General features: G+C 39.9%; 1 protein-coding gene across 5 annotated transcripts; it reads left to right on the top strand.

Annotated features, from left to right (window-relative positions):
• The first annotated feature begins 1890 nt into the window (after positions 1–1890).
• LOC112284623 (uncharacterized) lies at positions 1891–10045 on the top strand. 5 transcript variants are annotated; one of them, XR_002970462.3, is made up of 10 exons: positions 1895–2351; positions 2832–2940; positions 5649–5947; positions 6486–7094; positions 7183–7285; positions 7633–7950; positions 8042–8228; positions 8463–8610; positions 8796–9081; positions 9665–10045. XR_002970462.3 is itself a non-coding variant. In XM_024524606.3 (9 exons), exons 3-9 carry the CDS (start codon positions 5653–5655, stop codon positions 9023–9025), a joined length of 1887 nt encoding a protein of 628 aa, XP_024380374.1. In that variant the 5' UTR covers positions 1891–2351; positions 2832–2940; positions 5649–5652; the 3' UTR covers positions 9026–9619. The 5 variants fall into 5 exon arrangements, 4 of the variants coding, with proteins under 4 accessions (XP_024380374.1, XP_024380370.1, XP_024380373.1 ...); XM_024524606.3 differs by lacking the exon at positions 9665–10045 and having other exon boundaries at positions 1891–2351; positions 8799–9619; XM_024524602.3 differs by lacking the exon at positions 9665–10045 and having other exon boundaries at positions 8796–9619.
• Positions 10046–12211: the final 2166 nt, after the last annotated feature.

Below are 12211 nucleotides of genomic sequence, written 5' to 3'. Positions count from 1 at the left end.
CTGCGTCAAATTGGCATGGAATAAAGCCATGCCGCACCTCTTCCCTCCTTAGATCGCTGCAGTCACTCATTGCATGGGGCGCATGCGTGTACCACGATCCAGGATAAATGCCCTACAACGGCTCTTTCAATCCAATTCTCCGTCCATGGTGTGTGGAATAGCACCATGCCGCGCCTCTCTCCTCCTTACACTGTTGTAGTCACTCTTCTTATTGGATGCATGCACGCACTACAATCCACAACAAATGCCTTGCTGCGCTCGTTTTTTTTTTGCCTCTCCGTCCATGATTTGTTGGGTCTCTTTTCCCTCCACTCTCTCCCTTTCACCCAGACCGCTGATTCACACTGCTTCCCTTCGCAAGACCTGTACTTTGACCATGAAGACGACAAGCAAGATAAGGACCAACTGCAAGAAAAGAGGACTGTGAGAAAGAAGGACTACTCTGAATTGGACGTCACGTGCATGGTCGCCCAATTCTCTTAGACTGAACTGGACGATGTGAGAAAGGGGGACAACTTTGAACTGGACGTCACATGCATAGTCGCCCAGTTCCCTCAGACTGAACTGGACGATGGTGTACATGGGCTTTCCAATGTCACCCTTTGTCTAGCTGGTCTCGAATGCAAGTCATATTAAAATAATGTAGACTTTGCTCCAAACCGCGTTATTGTGCATTGAACTCATTCCAAAGCAGCGGCCTGAGATGACTGTGGTTGTTGCCTTGCTTGAAAAACTAATTCCACGTGGGGATCAAAACGATAGTATGAATCACTCCGTGTACCAATTGCATGTGCTCTTTGAAGACGCACCCACTTCCGATTAGTAACAATTAGAGGTTTAGTGCTTTTTTGAGGCACACTCTCTTTACCTTGACACTAGTTCTTCTGCAATTGTTTACATTAAAAGAGCCTAATTTAGAGACAATATTTTTCCTAGCACTAGTCGTTGTTCTATGTCAAAAGCAAAGTAAAGTTGGTTTTGTACAATAATTGGTCTTGGTGTTATATTATTCTTTAGATCTTGTGCTTTGATTCTTTGGATTTTGTAGTTGTGCTTCTTTCTATATTAATCTTGCTACTTTGGCCATACCTAATTTTCTATAGATAGAAAATCTTTTTGATTGTCATCTTTGTTTTAATCTTCGTCTTGTATTATAACTCCTTCAATATATGTTCTTTGTATACAAATCCATCCTACATACAATTCAATAACATTTACCATTGCACTATTGGTTAGTTTTCTTTAATAAGCTCTAGTGAAAGATCTATATGTCATGTCTTTAATTTTGGTACTCTTTGCACAAGTTTTTTAATTGACTATAATTGGTTGTTGGATTCTCTTATAATTTATAGTGGTCTTTTGCCTAATTGTTTGCACATTGTTTCTAAGTTAACTTCTTCATTATAGCTTGCTTTCATGTTACTTCTTGGTACTTGTTTTTCCTCAAAATTGGCTTTTTTTCTATTTTGTATCTTTTATTTTTACTTGCTATGGTGACTTGGTAACTTGTTTCTTTTCCTTTCTAAAGAAGGTAATCTGTACCAAATATAAATGGTTGGTTTTGTAGGAATAATAGTTCTACCAATTCTTACCAATTTACTCAAAAGATTGGTGAGTCCTAAGTATCAAGCATACTTATTCCTTATTGAATCAATAGATATTATTATTTTTATCTCTCTCATAGATATTATTATTTTTATCATGGTTTAGATGGCATGCTTGATAAGCTTATACAAAAAATATATTTGATAGATTACTTTTTGTAATGTGTTTAAAAGTTTTAGAGATTTGAGAATTCCATTTTCCTAATTCTAGAGGTACAAATTGCTCCTCCTGAGTGGGCACTTCGTTGGGCACAAACTCTGTATCTTCTTTCATCGGATATGTATGCGTGCCAGAACCTCTATTCCTGGGTTTGCCGTGAACCCCGATTTAGGTTCTGCTGCTGTGTTTGCTGGGATTTTGTTATGTTCTGCTTGTAGCCTAGCGTGCCAATCCTTGCTGTCCGGACGAAATTTAGCAATATGACGAAAAGGACAATCATCGAGCTCGAGGGAATTCTGAGAGTAATCATCCAAGGGCGGCGGGCCGGGCGTAGTTCTTCGTTCGTACGCTCAGCATGTTGTGCACCCAGTGAGCATGTGAAGACGCAGACAGAAGATCTAGTGTTCAAAGCTGCGCTTTGCGATTAGGGTTTCAGGTTCATAATGCCTGTTATGTGCTTTGTCAGCTGGAGCGAGGATTATGACCTTGATTGTAAAGGGAATTTCCTTCGGAGGGCTTTACGAACACCGTTGTCGCCCCACGTGTGGGAAGTTGGACAGCGTGCGCTTCTGTCAAGTTTATCGTAGGTATACGAAGCGGTCCTTGTGGGGTTTTCGTTCGATTGTGCCTCATTGTCGAGCCTGAACGAGATTGCGGTTTTCATAGCAGTGTTTGCACGTCTAGCTGTTTTCAATTGGAGTGAACAGCATCGCTTGGGTTACTGCTCGGACTCTTTTTCCTCGTTGGATATTTTCAGCTCCAAATTCTCTTTCGGGTAGCATGAGCTCCTGACAAAGCCGTTGGCATTGGATTTTGTGGAGATCGCAATGTGCGAAAATTTTCTCTACTTCTTTTTGACCGAATCCCAGACAGCCTATCAATTGCAGATTGAAGTTATAGCCGATAAGTTCTGGTGTATCCTTTGCCAGGACGCTGCATTTGCTGGGATGCCCACGTTGAAGTCATTTCTTTTCGCGGTTCCAGCAAGGGGTCCTGATCTGAAACCCTAATCATTCAGGATGTTCACTCCAGTTGAAATTGATTTAACTTGCGATTGTAATTTGCAGGGGAAACGGATCAAGTGGAGGCAACCTGATTATGGTCCAGCAGATGGTCCAGCGCCTGCGCTAGGAAGCGGAAGAGAAGGCTAAGGAGATTCCAGTCTCTGCGGAAGAGGTACCGCAACAGTATTTCAGCGTTGTGTTTGCATTAGTCGTGATCGGTCATGATTGTTGTCTACCGGTTAGAGGTAAAACTCTCTAGGGCAATTTCTTTCGTGGAGGGGATATCTGCATTGAGAGGCTGTCGATTATAATCTGTTGTTTGTGAGCGACTTTTAGGGTTTTGTTATTGGATGACACGGAGGGGTCTGAGCGCTTTGAAAGCGACTTCACTCTTTGCCATAGATTTCCGTGTGTACTTGTAGTTGATTTTAGTATGATCCCAACGTGGGTCAGTGAGAATCTAGTGTCATCTTGTTGAATTCAACATGGTATTTCTATAGCATAATTGAGTACTTTAACTTATTTTCATGATGTTGGATCTTAAGTTGGTTCTTGGAGTGTGCTCTAGAAATGTGTATGTCCAGTATGGGTGGAGTAATCAGGTAATACATTTAAAGGTTAGTATTTAACCGACTGGTCTGTAGATGGACTAATGATTAACAAACTTGCACCAAAATCATGCTTGAAGCATGAACTCCTGGCTAGTTGTGAGAAGACATAAGTGGCACAGTTCGTTTTGTATCGTTGCAATGAATCAAGAGTTTGATTCTCTTCGGAATGACACATTCCTCGATCTGCTTGAAATTCGAAATACTACAAAGTGAATGATGTCCACGAGATCGCGGACTCACAGTCAGGCAACAAGAACGAATTAATCTATGACTAACTCTGCACTAAAGTAATTTGTGAAAGTTACTGTACATTATTTAATCTAGATTGACGAGTGGTAACCAATAAGCCAACGCTAAACATTCTGTAATCTAGATTGACGAGTGGTAATCACTAAACCAAGGTGCGAACATTCATGTGAAAGAGACAATTGCACACGGGAAGTTTCATGACGCGCGAAGTAGGTGGTACCTAATAAGTTTGAAATCCCCAGTTACTGGTTCCAAAATCCAGAGGAGTTGTCGCAGGGCAGAGGAAGGTGATGACGAGGTTAGCTGCATGTAGCTTGGTATGTAGCGTGGTTAGAGAACATGAGCACTTGGGAGAATCTCCATTGATCTGTCTCATTATTACTGTGATTTTCTTGGATATTTGTCACTGAGTTTATGCATGAAAATTTGAATAACAAAAGTATTGTATCATGAATTGCCTATTCAGCATTGAACGAAGTATGAGGATTCCGAATTTAATATCTGTTGATCCCTAGCAATTTTAGAACCTTCATGAGTGGACATTGAATGAGCTAGTATGAAAGGACAGTAATCAGCATTATAGGAAAGGGAATTAGCGATAGTCCAGATGTCTGTGAGTCTGAAGTATGGTGAAGTGAGAAACTGTGTATGACCTAGAACTGTTGCAAATGATGATTGGCCTGTACAGCAACGCCTAGAGGATTTACGCTGGTTCTGGCTCGCTGCTGAATTTGAATGGCTTTAGAGAGGATTGTGTAACTTTTAAGATCTAACTTGAGTAGTCGTCGATTATTCTCACTTCCAGGTCCCACAGCCGTTCCTTCGAAAGTGTTCTCCCCTCGCTAGATCTCGAAATTGTAGTGTATGTTATCATGAGTTGAGGGATTTTCACTATCAAGTGGTGAATTAGGTGGAACCTCATCGTCCGAAAAGCTTTCCAACAGAGTATGTTTCCTGCCGTGTTTGCATCTCATGTTGTAAGAAAAGCTGGAGAGGAACTAGGATGTGTCCGGTATGTCAATATGAACTCACCGAAACACCTAAACTTGTTTACTGTTGAAGATGATGCTCGATATGGTGAGATGTTAGTGGTTGTCTGACACTGAAGGAATTGAACTCACTGCGAAGTCAGAGTTATCCGCTTTTTAGGATAATGTTCAAACTTTCAAACCTCGAGACATAAGTTTGTTCCTGCTTTTGAGACTTTGCCAGATTGAGCAGAGCTCCCAATTGTATGTGCAGCAGTCTCAACTAAATTTTTTCAGAACAGGAACAGGTACAATCCAACAACATACAGAATAGCTCATGTCTGGATGAATCAATTTTTAGTCACATGTCAACTTGGGGTCGAGTTGGTAATTTCAATACCGCCATGAAATGTCTAATCATCTTTTGTGAGCATGAGGCGTTTGTACATTCGAAACGAAGTATTTGTAGCCTGTTGCCTGCAACGATGCTTCAAACATGGGCATTTTCGAAATATATCATAATCCATAGAAAGGTAATTCATACTGCGTTACGATGTCTGAAGGGTGGCAGCACTTCTTTACAGGATGCTCATAGATTGCATACAATCGGCAATCATGTGTCACCCAGTCTAGACAGCGTTTACTATATATTCGAGCTAAATCTTGATTCATGCCGGTTTAGTTGCTAGAATTCAACATCGAGAATTCCGGAGTGAGGTCATGTGGTAGAGGTTTTGATTGCGCTGAGTTTTGCTTCGGAAGTAGCGAATTGTGGTGGGTGCATGTTGGTTTTAGTGTTTAGTGTCTCTGGCGCTTATGGACTAGTTAACTTGTGTATTTTCGCATTAGTCTTGCAAATAGTTTGAACATGTTTGGAGTGCTTTCAATGGAGGCCCTGGATTGCAAGAGAAGGTATTCCCAAGGCGCATGTTCGGGTTCTAGGAGGTCCTCACTCCACCTGATTTCAGGCACCATATTATGGACCCTTCATTCTTGAATCCACTAAGAAGTGGAATCTGATCGTTGGTTGTCTATTGCATTGGGTTGTGCAGGAGAATGGATGACGCCAGTGGAAACTTGGAAGAGCAGCTAGGAAGCGTGGAAGAGCAGATACGAGGACTGGAAGAGTGCATACGAAGAGTGGAAGAGGAGATATCTGGAGTGGAAGAGAGCATACGAAAAGTGGAAGAGCAGGTCGAAAAATGCTCTGATGATCAGCAGAAACAGCAACTTCGAGGCAAGGAAGCGCAACTTCGAGATGAGAAAGCGCAACTTCGAGATGAGAAAGCACAACTACGAAGCAAGGAAGCGCAACTTCGAGATGAGATAGCGCAATTCCTGCAAGGACGAGGTCACTTCTATCACTCGTCATTGAGGGCCCATCTCCTCATCATCTTTGTGATTTCATGTTCCCGGGGGCTGCTGGATTGTTGAGCGAGGGTGCATTTCATGGTTATTGGAGTGGGTTTGGGATAGGGTTAGCGCAAGCTTGGATGGTCTACTTCATTGACCTGCATTGTTCCCATTGCCGGTTATCTATTGTCAGACTAGGTGGTATAGGTAATGTTCTCTCTTTATTATGGGTTGTTTAGAGGCTATTCTCCACTAGGGTTGTCCTTGGATCTGGCTTGATCATTTTAGGTTTGGTAATGCGTGTGAAGGTGCGCACATGAAAAAATAACAGAGAGAATGGTCTTCTATATTTGTTTTTTCCATGACATTGAGAGAGTACTGTAGTTTCGCTAACGTGTCAAATGTATGCACCCAAGGCCCATTCACGATGGCAGACCTTAAGAGAGTTGCCCTCGTGTGTGATGGGTGTTTCAGCCGCTTCACATTCATAACTATGTTAACAAAAGCTTCAGTCATACATGGTTTTGTGTGTGCAGACTTAGGCACAGAACATGACTGGGTAGTGCAGGAGGTCGTGGTGCCGGATGTCCCTTCAGGGCTTTGCTCTTACCCAAGCTGCTCGACCAAGGAACGGATGTATAATCCTCTTAAAGTGGAGCATTGGGATGTGAAGGGAGAGATTGAAGAATTTTTCAAGAGGGCAGATAAAAGGAAGCGTGCGTATGAGATCTCTGTGACGTCTTCTACTCGGAAAACTTCAGTGACAGCTAAGATGGAGGGAACTATCGTCGCGAATATTATGTCCGAAATGCAACACTTTATGGAGAAGAAGCAGCCACAGCTAACGTTCCGTTTTGAGTCGCAGGTCGTACTCAGTTTCATTGAAAAGAAGAAAGACAAAACGGACGAAACAGACGAAACAGACAAAGCAGACAAAAAAGACGAAGCAGACAAAACGGGATCGGATGCAACATTTAGTCCAAAATTAGTCGATTTGATGATCAGGAACCCTCGAGCAGACTTCGTAGTTACTATACAGGAGAAGAATGCTTTGGTCGTAGAGGTAAAGAATGGAGGTCTGGGACCTGACCAAGGTGACCCTTGGCATCTCCACAAAGCTTGGACAGAATGCTCCTGCATACCAGGTCCTATCTGGCTCTATCCCATATTTTCATAGTATTTTCCAATTCTCACATTTTTGCAAGAATTCTGACCGAGGTCCAATAATTGCAGGAGAGGGTGATCCTAATTGCAGGTGCGAAGTTCTTGGCATTACGGCAGCTCATGGTGAAAAGCTCATTCGTTGTATTAGTCAGCTGTACGAGTACATGGCTCTGTAAGCTGTTTTTGAACCCTTGATTTTTTCGGTAACCTTCCCTCTTGACTAGGTTGGCTTGGAGCTCAGCCTTTATTTGCTTAGTCAACTTTGCCTTTGCCAGCTCTCAATAATCAGTCCTTTTTGACGAACCCCTTTTCTAACAAACAGCATTTTACTGCCTATTTGATCCTGGTTCTATGTTGACTCACTTTAAGATCTTATTTTCTCTTCTTTCTTCTGTCTCCTTTCATCCTACCAATGGAATTTTCTGTCACTGTCTTGGTTTTTGGAACTTTTTTGGAGAAAAGGACAGCATGGAATGCGCGGCAGTTCTTATTTTGTTTTCCTCTTGCTTTGAGTTGCAGCTCTGAGGTGGGTTACGGTGTCCTAACTGATGCTAGAAATTGGTATCTCTTCAAACGGGATAATGCCGGCTGCCTCAAAATATCAATTGGTTTTAAGGCGGGAGGTGGGCACCCGCCTGTGCTTGCTGCATTGACATATTTGGTGGACATTGCTTGTAAGGATAATTCTAAGTTTGATAAGGGACCCAGGCATGGTGAAACTCCCAGAGTACATGGAGCTGCCCCTTCCGACTCTTCTAGTGAAAGCACTGATGACGTTAAGAACGATCCAGACTTTAGAGGATGTGGGAGCAGTAACAGTGTCTCTAAAACAACAAGGTAACTTGTCCAGCCAGCCATTAAAATTGTTCTATGAAGTTGGACACGTAGAAGAGAACAAATGGTGAAATGATTGCAATTGCATTTGCAGGTCAACGAGAACTTGCTCAGATGGGAACCAGTTGACTTTGAAAGATGTCTCTGCTGTGGACCTGAACCTGAAAGTAACGGGCGGTATCATAAGTTGTGAGGGGTGGAGTGGATGCGTTGCTATTGGCCGTATGTATGGACAGGCTGTTGCATTGAAGTTTGCCTACTTAAACACGGAACGTGCGGAGGTGAGCCAGAGTTGTGTTATGTAGAAATGTTGCGTTCAGAACTCAAAGTTACTATTACTTGGTCTAATAGGGGGCTGAGTTTGAGAGGTCCTGTTTGCGACATCTTTAGTGGCAGGGAGTCTTAGCTAGATGCACGTGAAGCATGTTGGTGTGGAAGGGCACGTGCAGTTTGCGACACCTTACCTGTTTGTGATCTTATTCTGTCCAGCCCATGTTTTTGCCGTGCTTGTGCAGGCTCTTCTGAAGGAGGTAGTTGCCTATCAGAAGATGAAGAAGCTTTGGGGGATTTTTGTTCCTCGATTAATAGAATATGGAACTACATGTAACGGCCAGGCTGTATTTGTCGCCACTGAATTGATTGATGGCGTTGAACTTGGAGAAGGTAGGATTGCTTGCGAAACTATCCAATGTGGAGCTTGCTACTCTCTATATTCTGATCTAAAGGGTTTCTCATAGCCTGAGCATGGTGATTTTATTAAGTGCTTCTTGAAGGGCCAGTATCTGTGAGTAACTGCAATCTTCTGGTGGAGTAGTCATTTATTTGCTCGTGTGGTGATTATTTTTCAGTAGCAGTGACCCAGGAGGTGGAGACTGCTGCACTTGATGCGCTTGATGCAGTCCATGCATGCGGGTTGCTTCATGGAGATATTGAGGCACGTAATATTATGGTAGTGCGGGGAAAACAGCCTCCCGTCCGCATCCTGGATTTTGGATTTTCGCGTGTTACCAGCAGCAAGAAGTTACAGGAGGCAGAGCGCGTGCGCTTAGAATACCTCTTGGCACACATGATGAAGTAGCGGGAAAGGAAAAAATGCTGCATGATATCCTTCCATTCTGTCCTTTTAAGTGTAAAGTAAGCACCTGTTCTAGCAACTTTCATCTATCTTGTTCAAGAAAACGGCCCGGACGTGACTGAAAGACGTAGGGTCTCATTCCAGTTCTTTATGTGTTGTAATGAAAGCATAGTCTTGGGTATTCATTAGCCTTCAAATGAATTTTCTTCTTGTGAGCACCTTGTTTCAATAGAGTCAAATGATGGTCGCTCTTGAATCCGCAGCGATATGCTCCCTTTCACATTGTTTTGTCAGCACGCCCCTCTATGCTGACATGTCAACGTTGGCACGCTTTGAGAACAAAATGGCTAGGCCATGAGGGGTTGTGTCCTGCACAGAATCGTGCTCTAGTCTAGGTTCTACATCTTTTTGTTTCTCACTTTTACTTTTACTTCACTTTTAGTTTCATCACTAAGCACTTCATTTACTTTGAAACTGAACACAGTCTGTGCCTCAAAGGAGACAGAGCCAACAAAGGCAAAGTAGATGACTGCAATCATTGTGGATTCTTGATGATATTTTAAAGAATTTATATAAAAATATTGTATTTTCCTCTGATTTCTTCCTTGAGTGATTTTAAGCAAGGCCATTTGTGGATTTCAGGAGTTGCTCTCAATGACTGCATCAATTACAGACTCTTGGACAAGAAACACAATGTCAACTTGTTGCAAAAATGAAGTGAGTTTGCCTTTTAGGGAGTTCAACCTTAACATTACAAACACCATTGCAAAGAATAGTTGAGAGTGATCACAAATTAGCAATCTAAAAATAATGCCTTCCTTAACTTGGAATCTTCAAAACTTACTTGAGTTGTAGCTTGCACTTTGAGAGTATCCATGTGTTCCAATGAGAGATTTTTGATCTACATATGTAGATAGACTTTGGCCATATGATTAAGTCATATCATATAGAGCTCATATATAAATTGTTCAAATGTTGAAGTTTGATAAATTGTTTAAAATCATTAATTGAATCCATGATTGCTATGTTGAAATTGTCAATGACAAATACATTTGAAAGGAAGAAAAATTTCATTGAAATCTAATAGTACCTAAGCCTTCGATTTTTCTATAACATTTGCATCAAATTCCCTCTTATTTAAGCTTCTTCTTTTCCTATCTTTTGCTTTCAAGCCTTCTTGATAATAGACTATATGAACATCAATCCTATTTTCAACTCCTTCATATCCAACATAATTCATTTCTTGTACTTAGAAAGGAATTAAAAATTTAATTTGCCAACCAACCATGAACAATCCTGCTATGGATGCTTCACAAGAAAAAAATATATATATAAAAAAAAATTTGGATTATAAAGAGAAAATAATCATGATGAAGTAATTTTAATCTAATCATTGAAATCCATTAAAAGCTTAACAAAATCATGTCAAGTCCATGTATTCATTAGCACTACATGATATGTACATTAGGCTAAAAATGCTAGTTCATTTTCTATTTTGTAAAGAATGGCAATCAATACTCTAATACAATTGAGAAACCAATACACTAGGCCAAACCTTAGTAGCTGCATCCATAATGAGCAACAAAATCCTAAAAGTATATAAAAAAATTAATGTAAATTTTTATTTCCATCAATAACTTTAAATGATGAGTCTTCTTATTGTTAGTGTAAATTAGAATTGGCACCTAGAAATTAATGTTCTTGGATTTCAATAAATTTTTTTATACTTCTATATTTGTGAAAAATCACAAACAATCAAGTGAGCTTTTAGTTATGTGACGTTTGCTGCTAATACCAAAATTATAGTATTATTGGACTATTAATAGATAATTAGGAGCCCATTAGAATGTAATTAAGGATTAGTGTAGCTCTTAGTTGTAGAGAAGGAAGAATCCACATTGATTTGGGGAGTTTATTTATTTATTTATTTATTTATTTTTCTTTTTTCTTTTCTTTTCTTTTCTTTATGTACATTGTACAAAGTATTGAAATACATAACTATAGAATTGGCAAATAAACTTTGTGGTAAGTTAGTTGTTGGTTATTGATAACCTTGAGAATTAGACTGATGGCTAGGCAATTTAGTTGGTAACAATAGGTTGTTAGTGGAATAAATGGTTAAGAATTCAAAGAGTCATAACCTTTGGAATCCATTGGGCAACAGATCATCTTTTTGGTAGGATAAATAGGTTGAGGAAAGAAAGATCAGAGCCAGACTGAGAGAGTCGTAAGCCGAGATAAGCTTGGTGCTACTCCTTTGTTTTCTTTGCTTTTATTATTTGCTTATGAAGAATTGTGATTGAGAGAAGTATTGTTGAATTAATAGTCGTAGAATAGATTATGTGTTGAATCAAGACGAAAGTAGTAAGCCTTGGTGTTTTGTAGTTTGATAATTGATTTCAGATAGCCAGAGTACAGTCAATTGTGACACTAATAGACCCAATTCATATAACAAGTCTTTCCCCGTGTTTGAACCCACCTCTATTAATTCAATTACTTTAATATACTGAAGCTTGAACACAACAAGAACAACAATAACCATCATTTTTTTTTTTTTTTTTTTTTAATTTATTTTTCTTCATATAGATCATCTTGTTGGTGTACTATGAATGAGTATTATCAAAGAAAATCTAGACAACATTCAGTCACATAGAATAGAGTCTTTTAGTAGAGAGTATATTTGGCAGTAGTACCACAAAGCAGTGTTAGAACTTCACTTCAAGCATACAAAATATTTGAGTTTGATAAAGAGAGCAAATAAGTAATCTCAACTATGATTTTCAGTTTTTTCACTAAGCTCGGTAATATTGAAGTAAACACAACATTAAACTAAAACTAAGTCTAACAATAGCATACAATTATGGACATCTGTGAAGATAGTAAAGATATGTTGGTTTATGGAGTGAGTGTAGTAGGGTCCTATTGAAGAAACAAAGGCCTATGACATAGTGCTAGATATTGATATGCAAGTGCAATATTTTCAACATTGCAGTCTTTAACTATAAGGTTGTTGGGTTTGGTTGCTTCATGAATTTGCCTCTTGTTATGGATATCAGAATCATACAACAAAATTTATCCTTTTTCCATTAAGTGCAAGCAATTGCTTTTTTGTGATTATTCTAGAACATACTCTAAGATCTACCATATACAAAATTTGTGATTGACATTTTTGAATATTCAAAATGTGCT

Source organism: Physcomitrium patens, chromosome 7 (assembly GCF_059467195.1).
Source record: "Physcomitrium patens ecotype Gransden chromosome 7, ASM5946719v1, whole genome shotgun sequence".
NCBI classification, from domain to species: domain Eukaryota; kingdom Viridiplantae; phylum Streptophyta; class Bryopsida; order Funariales; family Funariaceae; genus Physcomitrium; species Physcomitrium patens.
This window is presented reverse-complemented; position numbering and strand designations above follow the sequence as displayed.

Coding starts and splice junctions, on each gene's coding strand:
- LOC112284623 (XM_024524602.3), top strand. CDS start 5,653: ATGGATGACGCCAGTGGAAACTTGGAAGAGCAGCTAGGAAGCGTGGAA. Junction 7,095..7,182: donor AGAATGCTCCTGCATACCAG/GTCCTATCTGGC, acceptor CAATAATTGCAG/GAGAGGGTGATCCTAATTGC. Junction 7,951..8,041: donor AGTGTCTCTAAAACAACAAG/GTAACTTGTCCA, acceptor TTGCATTTGCAG/GTCAACGAGAACTTGCTCAG.